Source organism: Prionailurus bengalensis, chromosome B1 (genome assembly GCF_016509475.1).
Source record: "Prionailurus bengalensis isolate Pbe53 chromosome B1, Fcat_Pben_1.1_paternal_pri, whole genome shotgun sequence".
NCBI lineage: Eukaryota > Metazoa > Chordata > Mammalia > Carnivora > Felidae > Prionailurus > Prionailurus bengalensis.
The window spans coordinates 192710057-192724977 of record NC_057344.1 but is presented as its reverse complement, the minus strand read 5'-3'; the positions used below and the strand labels follow the sequence as shown (position 1 = coordinate 192724977).

Genomic DNA, 14921 nt, shown 5'->3' with positions numbered 1-14921 from the left:
TGAACTGTGAGATTATGACCTGAGCCAAAATTAAGAGTTGGGCACTTAATCGACTGAGTCACCCTGGCACTCCCTCAATTTTTAAATTTTGATTACATGTTGTAATGTTAATATTTTGGTTATATTGAGAATAATAAGATGTATTAAAATTAGTTTCACATGTTTCTTTTTATTTTTTTATTTTATTTTTTTAAAATTTTTTTTTTCAACGTTTATTTATTTTTGGGACAGAGAGAACAGAGCATGAACGGGGGAGGGGCAGAGAGAGAGGGAGACACAGAATTGGAAACAGGCTCCAGACTCCGAGCCATCAGCCCAGAGCCTGACGCGGGGCTCGAACTCCCAGACCGCGAGATCGTGACCTGGCTGAAGTCGGACGCTTAACCGACTGCGCCACCCAGGCGCCCCTCACATGTTTCTTTTTAATGTGCCTACTAGAAAATTTAAAATGACATATGACTTACATTATATTTCTGTTGAATAGCACTGCATGGAAGGCATCGAAATCAGACCATCGTTAAGCAAAGAGTGAGGGGTAGCATGGTATAAGATGACACTAAGAAATACCACATAATGAGACAAATGTCGTGTAAAGGAGTTTTATCTTTGTCTTATGAGCATTGGGAAGCTATTGAGTCACTTTTAGCAGGTGGAGGGGGACGTGTCTCATGATCAGACTGTATTTCACTCTGGCTATATTCTCTGTTTTAGCAATTTAATATTTACCTTTTTTTTTAAATCTGAAAATTGATGTCGACAGTATGGATAAGAAGTAGATCTATGAAATCATATAGAAATTACCTCTTTGACCATGTTTTTAATAATAATGCTGTTATAAATTTCTTATCCTGGTCAAAACTCTTTTAACTTCTAATTCATTTTAGATTCTTCCTGGAATAGTAAGTGTTCATCCTATAGTAAGAAATCTGGCTATTTTATGCTTGGGCTGCTGTGGACTACAGAATCAGGATTTTGCAAGTAAACACTTCGTATTATTATTGCAGGTAGGATTTATCTTGTGACAAAATCTTGACTGTATTTTCCTGAAATAAATATTCAGAATCTGTGGTGATAATGTGAGTACTCTACATTTATTCTGTTCCAGGGCTTATTGATGACAGTGACTATTATGGATGACTTTTAGGGACTCTGATGTTTTTTCTTTTTTAATGTTTGCTGATTTTTGAGAGAGAGAGAGAAAGACAGCGTGAGTGTGGGGAGGGGCAGAGAGAGAGGGAGACAAAGAATCTGAAGCAGGCTCCAGGCCCTGAGCTGTCAGCACAGAGCCTGATGTGGGGCTTGAACCTACAAACCATGGGATCAGGACCTGAACCAAAGTCAGATGCTTAACTGAGCCACCCAGGCACTCCTAGGGACTCTGATTTTTATCTTTTGATTTCTTTCTTAATAAAGTTGAGAAAAGATGAAATGTCAATTATTTATTTATTTTTAAAAAATGTGGTTTTTTTATGGGGCGCCTGGGTGGCACAGTCGGTTAAGTGTCCGACTTCAGCCAGGTCACGATCTCGCGGTCCGTGAGTTCGAGCCCCGCGTCGGGCTCTGGGCTGACGGCTCGGAGCCTGGAGCCTGTTTCCGATTCTGTGTCTCCCTCTCACTCTGCCCCTCCCCCGTTCATGCTCTGTCTCTCTCTGTCCCAAAAATAAATAAACGTTAAAAAAAACAAACCAAAAAAAAAATGTGGTTTTTTTTAACGTTTATTTATTTTTGAGACAGAGAGAGACAGAGCATGAACGGGGGAGGGTCAGAGATAGGGAGACACAGAATCTGAAACAGGCTCCAGGCTCCGAGCCGTCAGCACAGAGCCCGACGCCGGGCTCGAACTCACGGACCGCGAGATCATGACCTGAGCCGAAGTCGGCTGCTTAACCAACTGAGCCACCCATGCGCCCCGAAATGTCAATTATTTAAAGTATTTTTAAATTATATATAACAAAAATATATGTAAAATATATATAACAAAAATTATAGCAAATATTTGTTGAGTATGATATGCTCAGCATTATTTTATGCTTAGGAAAAAATAAGATAGGTAATGAAAAAAACAAGATAAAAGTTGCTGTCCTAATGGAGCTTACATTTTAGAAGAGGAGACACACAGTGAAAAATAGCATGTCAAATTGAAAAAAAAAGAGAGTAAGGAATGGAAATAGGCAGAAGGATCTGTTTGGTCAAGAAAGGCCTGACTAGGGGCGCCTGGGTGGCGCAGTCGGTTAAGCGTCCGACTTCAGCCAGGTCACGATCTCGCGGTCCGGGAGTTCGAGCCCCGCGTCAGGCTCTGGGCTGATGGCTCAGAGCCTGGAGCCTGTTTCCGATTCTGTGTCTCCCTCTCTCTCTGCCCCTCCCCCGTTCATGCTCTGTGTCTCTCTCTGTCCCAAAAATAAATAAATGTTGAAAAAAAAAATTTAAAAAAAAAAGAAAAAAAAAAAAAAAAAAAAAGAAAGGCCTGACTAATAAATTGAAATTTGGACCAGTCCCAGGAAATTTGGAGAATGAGCCATGTAGATATCTGGGTAAGTTGTTTCTGATGAGAGGGAAGAACAGAGGAAGGGCCCCTGAAGTAGGACTTTGTTTCACATGGTCAAGGAACAAGGGGAACTATGGCTGGGGCAGATTGAGCAAAGAGGAGAAGGGTAGGAGAAAGGATTTGCAGATAATAGGATGTACATGTCTTCTGGGGACTTGCAGACTTTGCAGTGAATGAAATGGTAAAGAATGGGAGGATTCTGCATACAGGATTATTATGATCTGACTGGGTATAATGTTGATGTAGACCAGGGGTTGGCATACCTTTTCTATAAAGGGATAGAGAGTAAATATATTTTACTCTGCAGGCCACATGGTGTGTCTCAAGTACTATTCTGTGATGCAGGTGTGAAAACAGCCATGGCAATATATAAATGAGTTTGTGTGGCTGTAGTTTAAAAAATTTATTTATGGACACTAAAATTTGAATTTCATACAATTTTCACATGCAACGAGGTTATTTTTTTTTAATCATTTAAAGATGTGCAACTCTTCTTTATTTGAAGGCTGTGCAAAAACAGGCAGCAGACTGGGTTTGGCCCCTCACCCATAGTTTGCAGGTCTCTAGTATTTAGGGGTGCAAGTATGGAAGCGGAGATGCTCATAGGAGGGTATTGCAATAATCCTGGAAAGAGATGATGATGACTTGGACCAATGTTCAAGTGGTTACTGGGGTCTTGAGAAGTGTTGGTAATCTACATTTGAAGATGGTATCTATAGAATTTGCTGATGAATCTGATGTGTATGTGAAAGAAAGAAATTGAAGATAACTAAAAATTTTAGTTAAAATAATTGGGAAAGATAGACTTGCCCTTTCCTGTATGGGGAAAACAGGAACAAATTTTATGGTGGATGAGATAAGGAGTTCAGTTTTGGGTGTGGTAAGTTTGAAGTTTGAGTTGCAAGTGGATATATTGAATAGGCAGTTGTATGTGAGTCAGAGATAGGAGGGACATGCGAGTTGGAGAGAGGGATCTAAGTCTTTATAATAGTATCCAGTGCTTAGAGACTGGATGTTACCTGAGGGATGAATGTAGAATGAATAGCAGTCTTGCCGTTGTAGTTCCCTAGGGCTTAGGTAACATTTAAAGGAAGGGGAGATAAAGAGGAACCAGTAAAGACCAAGGTGAAGTGGACAGTAAGGGGAGAGTGTGATGTCCTAGAAGGCAAGTGAAGATGTTATTTTCCAAGGGCTAGCATCACCTAACTGTCTATTGCTGGTGACAGGTTGATAAGGATTTATAATTGCCAATTTGGGGCAAATAAGGAAATATTTGGTGACTTTCATGAGCGTAGCTTATATGGAGGTTAAAGTTTTATAGGAGTGGGCCGAAGAGAGAATTATGAGAGGGGAATTGGAGATAGCCAGTGTAGACTACTCTTTCAAGGTTTTGTTTTTGTTAGGACTAATAGAAATGGGGAGGTAGCAAGAGAAGGATATGGGATAAAAAGAAGAGGTGGGTTTTTGTTTTTTTTTTTTAAGTTTATTTATTTTGAGAGAGAGAGCATGCACGTGAGCATGGGAGGTACAGAGAGAAGAGGGAGAGAGAATCCTAAGCAGGCCCTGCTCTGTCAACACAGAGCCTGGTGCAGGGCTGGATCCTACAAACTGTGAGATCGTGACCTGATTTGAAACCAAGAGTTGGACGTTTAACCAACAGAGCCACCTCGGCGCCCCAAAATATTTTTGGTTTCAATTTTTTTTTAAGGTCGAGAAAGTTACAGTATGTTTGTAATACTAAGGACAAAGGCCTAGTGAGAGGAAAAAATTGATAATATAGGGAAGAGAAGGCAGTTGCTAGAGTGCTATTGGGTAGACAAGAAGGGATGGCATCGAGTGTACCAGTGGAGTATAACTCCCTTGGACATCTGTCTTTAACATTTGGGCCTGGCTTAACTTCAAAAATATACCTCCCTCCATTTCCCATATAAAAAGACGATGTGATTAATGTAGCATCTGGTGTTGCCAAATGGTATAAAAAATTGCAAGGAATTTTAGTGCAGATTGCTTGCCAACAGGTTAAATGGGAATACTTTGTGTGCTCAATTTGAAAATAACATGTGACAACACAGATCGTCATTTTCATGAAAAGATTATTTTAAAAGACTGAACTCCACCAATAATAGAATATTCCTTCAGCAAGAAACCCTTATCTTGGAGCATCCTTTAATGTTGCAGTCACATTACCAGGAAAAACAAAGTATACAATTAAAGAGAACTTGGGGAAGTCATGTGTTCTGGAAATGGTCAAATTGTTTGTGGCTTGTATCAAAGGAAGAAAATTAAAATTGTACTTACGTCAAAAGGCAGTCATAAGAAATTTCAGAGTTTTGTTCTAGTTTCCTTTTTTGGAACGTTGGCATCTGATCAATTTATTTAATGCAGTGATGAAATTACTGTTGCTGTTTTGTTTATATTTATCATCCTATGCTACTGTTGTCACAGGAAAATTTCTGTTATTGTTAGGTCCTTTTGGAAACTTGAAATATCAGTATTTAAAATGATGTGAAGTTCCTTTCTCAAAGATACTGAAAGAAAAATATTGGTACTTTGTTCAGATGAATCATTTTTAGTGCTTGGCCGTATATCTGGTTTTGCTCCAACATGCAGAGTGAATCTCCATGTATAGCGAGACATTCTTTTTACATCAGCAGGTATTGGCATCAGTGGTTCTGCTAGTAATTCTCAAGAAAGTCTTGTTTACTATTGTGAAATTTAATGGCTTTATAGGTACCCAGGGAATAAAATCCTGTATTTTCAAAGAGGTTTTACTAAGAAATTAGTGTACAATAAACTCTCTACTTTCCTGTCTTCCTAGAAGATGGGTCTTGTACTAGATTGACCCGTGGTCATTAATTTTTTTTTTTTAACGTGGAAGAAAAATCTTACTAGAATGTTTGATAGTGAACGATTCATTTATGTCTAGTTAAGTGTATTTTTTTTTTTTTTTTTGCTCTAAAAATGGGATAAAACATTAAGATATTCTGTATACCATTAAGAATGCTGCTGAAAAATTATAAGTTGTAGTCAGGCTGGAAGTGTGATAGAGAAGATTGAAGGTAGACAGTTATATAAAATTTCTAGTATTGCAGCAAAGGAAATACCATAGAACTTTCCCAGAAAATAATTAAGTTCAGTTAACCTTTAAAGATGAAATGTGGATTTTGATCCTTTTAATTTTTGCTGGCATAATATCAGTAATAAGTGCTGTGGTCATTTTAGTCCAAAGAAATGCAGTATGAATGTAATGCTTAAGAGTGGCCTGGACCATTCTGAAGTTATTTAATACTACCTCATCTTCCACTTGACAAGAGAGAGCTTGTTACTGTTTGTATTTATATATGTAATTTTCTGTAGTAGAAAGAAATTGTCAAAATGAGGCAGGTGTGAAAGATAAATGATGTTTTTTATGAAGACCATTCCACAATTTTACTCTCTTCCAAATCAAGCCAGTCAACAGAATAGCAGCCTTGTCATGGAATTAAAGTTTTAATGAAGTAAAGTTTGCCTTTTTTTTTTTTTTAAAGTATAAACAGCTGTGATCTCTAAACTTTTTTCAAGGACTAGGTATTAATATTTGCCTTAAAAATAGGTATAATTTTTTGTAAATTAAAAATGTGAATGATAAAAGGTTCAAATGCAGTAAAATAAATTATATGTATGATTTTGTCTATATTTTTTTTATTTTTATTTTTTTATGTTTGTGTATTTTTTTTTTTTTAATTTTTTTTTTTTTCAACGTTTATTTATTTTTGGGACAGAGAGAGACAGAGCATGAACGGGGGAGGGGCAGAGAGAGGGAGACACAGAATCGGAAACAGGCTCCAGGCTCTGAGCCATCAGCCCAGAGCCCGATGCGGGGCTCGAACTCCCGGACCGCGAGATCGTGACCTGGCCGAAGTCGGACGCTTAACCGACTGCGCCACCCAGGCGCCCCTGTTTGTGTATTTTTGAGACAATGCAAGAGACAGAGTGCAATCAGTGGAGGGCAGACAGAGGGAGACACAGAATCTGAAGCAGGCTCCAGGCTCTGAGCTGTCAGTCCAGAGCCTGATGCGGGGCTCGAACTCACAAACTGTGAGATTATGACCTGAGCCGAAGTCGTACGCTTAACCAACTGAGCCACTCAGGCGCCCCTGTTGTTTTGTATGTTTTTCTGGGGTGGGGTTTTAAACTCTTTATCAGGTCCTTAAAGTGGTTCATGATCAAAAGTAGTTAACCACTGAATAAATTCAATTGTTTATATTTATAAAATTATTCTTAGGGCTATTGTTAGAAGATTTTAGATTAAGGGAAAATAGCTGTGTTTTGGGAGTAAGAAATCGGTTCTTTTTTAAATCAGGTTTTAGTAATAAAAATTGAAGACATATATATACACTTGTTAGGTGGGAGAGGGAGATTATTTCATTTTAAAGTCTTTCTTAGATAAATATTCAGTATTGAGAGCTATTGCTAGCCAGTAAGGGACTGAGAAGGGCAAGGAAAACAGAGTTACTGCTGAAAGAGTATCATGTTTAGAATTCGTAGAGAACAGTCAAGAAAACTATATTTGGCTTTGGCAAATATGTTGGTCTTACCATAATAGATATATTCTTGAAATTTCTTTCAAAGTTTTGAGCTATTTTTCTCAGTTCACTAACTTGACCAACGTGCAGGTAATTTTCATTCATTCTAAAGAAAGGCTAAGCCATGTAGCCAAATAATTTATCAGTGTCCACAACTTAAGGGCAGTAAGGAATATAATAAATCTCCTCGTAATAGAAATATTCAGTTCTTTTTCATGGCTTTGAAATTTGGTATATAGGAAATCAGTGTTCTTAACTTAGGACAGACTCCTACAAACCACTGGGTTTTATAAGGTTCACCTCCTTTTATAAAGGAGTCCAGTTCATTGAGAACTGAATTCACTTTTAATGAATTCTGAATTTATTGAGCTAATAAGAGAAAATTTTATCTTTAGTGAAGCTTGATAACCTAGAATAGTACTAAGAGTACTGATGTTTTTAATGAATGCTTTTCATTGGTTGGAATGTAATGTTTTTGTCTTAATAGGTGGCCCAAAACAATTTCAATGTGATTAAACTCTTTTTCTAGATCTTAGAAGAAAATCATAGTGAATATAATATATTCATTCTTTTTTTTTTATTTTTTTTTTTAAGTTTCATTTTGAGAGCCAGAGAGAGCAGGTGGGGGAAGTGGGGAGAGAGAATCCCAAGCAGGCTCTGCACTGTCAGCATGGAGCCTGATGTGGGGCTTGAACTCAGGAACCATGAGCTTGTGACCTGAGCTGAAACCAGGAGTTGGATGCTTAACCGACCGAACCATCCAGGTGCCCCATTCATTTTCAAATAAAAGGAACAATAATATAATTCAGCCTGACTCTAGTTCTAGGAAGTTTGTACTGAAGGTGAACTTTTTCTGGATGAAATAGAAGTCTAAATGTTATGGTACTGGGTGCTGGGTAGCCCAGTTAAGCATCTGACTCTTGATTTCGGCTCAGGTCACGATCCCAGGGTTGTTGGGTTCCATACTAAGTGTGGAGCTTGCTTAAGATTCTGTCTCTGCCTCTGCCCTTATTCCCAACTTACACGCGCACTCTCTCTCTCGAATAATTTTATTTATTTATTTATGTGAAAAATGTTATGGTAGAAATAAAAATATTAACTTTAAAATGGAAATTTTAATTTTTGAAAAATGGTATTTCAGGTGGACTTGACTGTTGAAATTAGACTAAGAAAATAAGGTGCATGTTAATTTTATGCAGTATAAACAGACTGAAAACTTGACCGAATTTACTTTTTTTGGTGGGGGATATTTTAATTTAGGTTTTGCAAATTGATGATGTGACAATAAAAATAAGTGCTTTAAAGGCAATCTTTGACCAACTGATGACATTTGGGATTGAACCTTTTAAAACTAAAAAAATCAAAGCCTTTCAAAGTGAACATGCAGAAATAAACACTGATGGAGACCAAGAGGTAAAAGAAGCTGAAGAAGAGACTGCTACAGCCAAGAATGTTCTGAAACTCCTTTCTGATTTCTTAGATAGTGAGGTAAGAAATGATCATAGCCCTGTTATTATGAAATTTCTTTTTATTGTGTATATATTTATACTCTTTATTTCTTTTAGGCTGAAGCTTAAATTTGGCCGTTTAAAACTTTTGCCTTTTAAATGTAATCAAGTCCCACTTCCAATACTGATAGACCTCGTTTCTCACCCTCAGATTGATTGCAAGTGCAGAGTTTAAAAAAAATATTTTTTTTTAATGTTTATTTTTGAGAGAGAGAGAGACAGAATGCAAGCTGGGGAGGGGCAGAGAGAGAGGGAGGCACAGAATCTGAACCAGGCTCCAGGCTCTGAGCTGTCAGCACAGAACCCAACGCAGGACTCAAACTCATGAACCATGTGACATCATGACCTGAGCCAAAGTCAGATACTTAACCGACTGAGCTACCCAGGCGCCCTTGCAGAGTTTTGAAGTATAAACAAAAATGACTATTAGAGGGGGTTCTGTTTTTTTTTTTTTTCCCATCTTTTCCCCTGTCTTTGTGTTTTATGACTTAAAGTTTTTTCCCCAAGAGTCTTAAGAAATAATTTAAAGTAATTTTATGTTGGGTCAGTGGAAGGTCTGAGACAGAGTATGGGATTAGACTCTTTTCCTTAAGGTACCCTTGAACTACATTTTTATAGCATATATAAATAAACTTTTTAATATTTTTTTATTGAGGTGAAATTGATATTTCAACTGATACAACAATTTTAAAGTGGACAATTGGTGTTTAGTACATCCACAAGGTAATACAACTGCCACCTCTGTCCAATTTTTAAAAACATTTTCATTCTAAAAGGAAACTGGATCCATTGAGCAATCGCTCCCTATTTCCCCTCCTGCCAGCTCCTGACAGTCACCAATGTGCATTTTGTTTCCATGGATTTAACTATTCTAGATGTTTCATATAAATGGAATTAATTATATAGTATATGACTTTGTGTCTGCTTTCTTTCATTTAGCTTATTTTCAAGGCTCCTCCATGTTGTAGTTTGTATCGGTACTTTATTCCTTCTTATGGCAGAACAATCCATCATTTTATGTATGTACCACAATTTGTTCAGCCATTCATCCATTGAAAGATATTTGGGCTGTTTCCACGTTTTGGCTATTGCGTATAGTGCTATTGTGAACATGCACGGATATGTATTTGTTTTCTGTTTTTGGGGTATATATCTAGGAGGGGTTTACTACGTCATATTGGTGATTTTTTTTTTTTAATGATTTACTCCCAATCTAGTTAATTGACATTCCAACAATTCACATATTTATCTACTTATTCAGAATGTGAGAACATTTCTACTCTCCTAGTAGCAAAATTCATTTATACAATACAGCGTTATCAACTGTAGTCACCATGTTTTACATTAGGTCTTCAGAATTTTTTAATTTTAATTCTAACTTTTTAAGAACTTAACAACTGAAAGTTTGTATGCTTTTACCAATGTCTCTGTATCTCCCCCCAACCCTGCCACCAGTCCTGGCAACTACTTTTCTACTCTATTTCTATGAGTTTGACTTTTTTTTTTTTTTTTTTTTTTTTTTAAGATTCTACATATAAAGTGATACCATACAGTAGTTATCTTTGTCTGGCTATTTCACTTAGCACAGCATCCTGAAGGACTCTCCATGTTGCAGATGGCAGGATTTCCTTCTTTTTTACCTCCAAATATATTCTGTTGTATATGCATCTATACCACATCTTCATCCATTCACCCATTGATGGACACTTAGGTTGTTTCCATATCTTGGCTATTGTAAATAATGCTACAATGAATGTGGGAGTGCAGATCTCTCTTTGAGATTCTGTTTGCACTTCCTTTGGATATACGTACCAAGAAGTGGAATTGCTCGACCATATGATAGTTCTATTTTTAATTTTTTTGAGGAAACTTCATACTGTTTTCTGTAGTGGCTGCACCAGTTTATATTCCCACCAGTAGGGCACAAAGCATCCTTTTTCTCTACATCCTCACCAGCACTTAGCTTCTTTTTGTTGATTCAAACAGTGTGAAGTGATATTGCATTGTAGTTTTGATTTGCATTTCTCCAAAGATTAGTGATGTTAAGCACTTTTTCATCTTCTTGTTGGCTGTTTCTGTGTTGTTTTTGGGAAAATGTCATTTCAGTTCCTCTGCACGTTTTTTTAAAGTTTTTATTTAAATTCCAGCTAGTTAACATACAATAATATTAGTTTTAGGTGTACAATATAGTTATTCAACACTTCCATACAACAACCAGTGCTCATCACAATAAGTGTCCTCCTTAATCCCCATCACTTATTTAACCTTTCCTCTCACCTACCTCCCCTCTGGTGACCATCAGTTTGTTCTGAATAGAGTCTGTTTTTGGCTTTACCTTTCCCTCTCCCCCCCCCCCCCCGTTATTTGTTTTGTTTCTTATAGTCCACATATGAGTGTCTTTAACTTATTTCGCTTAGCATAATACTCTCTAGATCCATCCATGTTGTTACAAATGGCAAGATTTTATATTTTATGGCTGAATAAAAATATATATACCCACCTCTTCTTTATCCATTCATCAGTCAATGGACACTTGGACTGTTTCCATAATTTGTATTGTTGATAATGTTGCTGTAAACATTGGGTTGCATGTATCTCTTTGAATTAGTATTTTTGTGTTTTTTGGATAAATACCTAATAGTGCAATTGCTGGATTGCAGGGTAATTCTATTTTTAACTTTTTAAGGAACCTCCACACTGTTTCCCAGAGTGGCTACAGCAGTTCGCATTCCCAACAGTGTAAGAGGGTTCCCCTTTCTCCACATCCTTGCCAACACCTGTTGTTTCTTGTGTTGTTGATTTTAGCCATTCTGTCAGGTGTGAGGTGCTTTCAGGTGTGAGGTGCTTTCTCATTGTAGTTTTCATTTGTATTTTAATTGGATTCTTTGGTGGTTTTTTGCTATTGAGTTATAGGAGTTCCTTATGTATTTTGAATATTAATCCCTTATCAAATACATAGTTTGCAAATATTTTCTTGCATTTTGAGGTTGCGTTTTCATTTTGTTAATGTTTTCTGCTGCTTTGTAGAGCTTTTCAGTTTGATGTAGTCCAACTTGTTTTTTTTGCTTATGTTGTCTTTGCTTTTGTTGTCAAATTCAAAAAATCACCAAGATTTATGTCAGGGAGCTTATCTCTTATGTTTTCTTCTAGGAGTTTTATGGTTTCATGTGATAATTTCTTTAACTTTTTTGAGGACCTGCCAAACTGTTTCACAGCAGCCAAACCATTTTACATTTTTATCAACATTGTTAAATGATTTCAGTTTTTCCACATTCATATCAACACTTACTATTTTCCAGTAAAGTTTTTTTTTTTAACCATTTTAGTAGATTAAAAAGATACCTCAAATGGTTTTGAATTGCATTTCCCTAATGATTAATGAGTATCTTTATGTGCTTGTTACCTATTTGTATGTCTTGTTTGGAAAAATGTCTTCAAATCCTTTTCCCAGTTTTAAGTTGGGTTGTGCTTTTTGAGTTTCTTCATATATTCTGAGTAGTAGATCCTTATCAAATATATGATATGCAAATATTTTCTCCATATACATTATCTTTTCACTTTCTTTCTTTTTTTTTTTTTTTCAACGTTTATTTATTTTTGGGACAGAGAGAGACAGAGCATGAACGGGGGAGGGGCAGAGAGAGAGGGAGACACAGAATCGGAAACAGGCTCCAGGCTCTGAGCCATCAGCCCAGAGCCTGACGCGGGGCTTGAACTCCCGGACCGCGAGATCCTGACCTGGCTGAAGTCGGACGCTTAACCGACTGCGCCACCCAGGCGCCCCTCTTTTCACTTTCTTAATAATGTCCTTAGATATAGAAAACATTTTTAATTTTGATAGACTAATTTATGTATTTTTTCCTTTTATTGCTTATGTGTTTTTTTGATGTCATATCTAAGAATATATTGCTAAATCCAAGTCATGGAGATTTGTTTCTGTATTTTCTTCTAGGAGTTTTACTTTTTTAGCTTTTTATGTTTAGGCCTTTGATGCATTTTCAAATAATATTTCCACATAGTTTTAGGTAGAAGTCCAGTTTCATTGTTTTGCTTTTGTGGACATGCAGTTTGTGTTAGTTGAACAGACTCTTCTTTTCCCACTGAATTGTTTTGGCACCTTTGTGGAGAATCAGCTGACCTAGGTGTGTGAGTTTATTTCTGGACTCTCAATTATATTCCATTCCCTGTGTGTGTCCTTTGCCAGTACCAGACTGTTTTAATTGGTTTAACTTCATAATAAGTTTTGAAATTGGGGAGTTGAGTTCTCCAACTTTGTTCATTATGTTCAGTATGGCTTTGTTTGGCTACTCTGGGTCCTTTGCAGTTCTTTATGAATTTGAGGATTAGTTTTTCCATTTCTGCAAAAAAGTCCACTAGAATTTTGATAGGGCTTGCATTGAATATGTAGATTGCACTGGATAGTAATGCTATCTTAATAATGTTAAAATCTTACAGTCCATAAACTTGGATGTCTTTCCATTTATTTAGGTCATCTTTAATTTCTTTCAGAAATTTAATTACTTTCAGAGTGGTTTGTAGTTTTCAAGGTATAACTCTTTAATTTTCTTGGTTAAATTTATTCTTACGTATTTGCATGCTATTGTAAATGGTATTGTTTTCTTAATTTGCTTTTTGGATGGCTCATTGATTTTGTATAGAAACTCAATTGGGTTTTTTATGTGTTTATTTGATTTGGTTTTCAACTTTACTCCATTTACATATTAAACTCCTGTAGTTTTTTTGTGTGTGAATTCTTTGGGATTTTCTGTGTATAGGATCATGTCATCTGTGAAAAGACATTGTTTCAGTTCTTCCCTTTCCAGTTCATATGTCTTTTATTTCTCTTCCTTTTCTTTCTTTCTTTCTTTCTTTCTTTCTTTCTTTCTTTCTTTCTTTCTTTCTCTCTTTCTTTCCTTTTTTCCTTTCTGTTGCAGGTAGTATGGCTGTAGTCGCAAATGATGAGTCTGCAAACAAAGTGCAGTTAAGTGAACACCCACATGCTCAAGTCGGAATGAGGCCCCTCCAGAATGAAGCTTCTTTTTATTAGGATAATTACTAAAGACTATGTGCATAAAGTCAGCTAAGCAAGTGTGTTAATCAATCTAATGGTTTAGCTTTTCAAGGTTGAATTTCGAGTTAATTGGTTTCTATAACATTAGGAAGGGTCAGGTGTGAAGGAGGATCCGGCCCTGGACAATGTTAATGGCTCTAGGCATTCATTACAAGCCTAGCTGAGGCTTTGTAAACTTGTCCTAAGGCCTTGCACCTTCTTCAGCCCTTCTGTTTTGAAGTGTTGTCCTTTGATGCTTCTCTCCTGCATCTGGCACTTCTTTCTTTGCCTGATTGTTCTAACTGGAACCTCCAGTACACTGTGGAGCAGCAGGGGTTAAAACAAGTATCTTTTGGGCTTTCTGGGTGGCTCAGTCAGTTGAGCATCTGACTTTTGATTTTGGCTCAGGTCATGATTCCAGTGTAATGGGACTGAACCTCATGTTGGACTCCTTGCTGAGTGTGCAGCATGCTTAAGATTCTCACTTTCTCTCCCTCTACCTCCTTCACCTACTCCCTCTCTCTAAAAGCAAAACAAAAATGAAAACAAGCATCTTTGTTTTGTCTCTGATGTTAGGGGAACTTCTTCAGTCTTTATTGAGTATGATGTGGATTCATCATAAATGATCTTTATCATTTTGAGAGTTTCTTTCTACTCTTTTTTTCTCTTTGTTTTGTTTTTATCATGAAAGCATGTTTCTACATCAGTTGAGATGCTCATGTGGGTTTTTGTTCCTTTATTGATATATATATTACCTTGCTTGATTTTCTTCTGTTGAATGACCCTTGTGTTCTTGGGAAAAATCCCACTTGGTTATGGTGTATAATCTTTTTAATATGTTGTTGGTTTGGTAGCATTTTGTTGAATGTTTTTGTGTCTGTATTCATAAGGGAAATTGGACTGTAGCTGTCTTGCATTGTCTTTGCCAGGCTTTGGTGTTAGGGCAATACTGACTTCATTTATTGAGTTGGGAATTGTTTGCTCCTCTTGTATTTATTGGAAGACTGTGAGAAGATTGGTGTTAATTCTTCTTTAACTGCTTGGTGGGGATTTACCTGTAAAGACATCTAGTGTTGGACTTTTCTCTTGGGGAGGTTTCTATGACTTATTTACTCTGGATATTATTAGAGGGCTATTTGGATCTTGTTTTTTACTGAGTAAATTTTAGGAAATTGTCCATTTCATCTAAGTTTTTTAATATTTTGGTGGTCAGCGCATAGTATTTTCTTATAATTCTTTTTATTAGTATAAAG

General features: G+C 36.7%; 1 protein-coding gene across 2 annotated transcripts in view; it reads left to right on the top strand.

Annotated features, from left to right (window-relative positions):
• The window catches only part of NCAPG (non-SMC condensin I complex subunit G), a 46273-nt gene that overhangs the window by 19123 nt on the left and 12229 nt on the right, over positions 1 to 14921 (top strand). For both annotated transcript variants that reach the window (XM_043572881.1, XM_043572880.1), the window contains 2 exons: positions 885 to 1004; positions 8371 to 8598. In XM_043572881.1, the coding sequence (XP_043428816.1) occupies positions 885 to 1004; positions 8371 to 8598 (348 nt within the window). The remainder of the gene's footprint in view (positions 1 to 884; positions 1005 to 8370; positions 8599 to 14921) is intronic.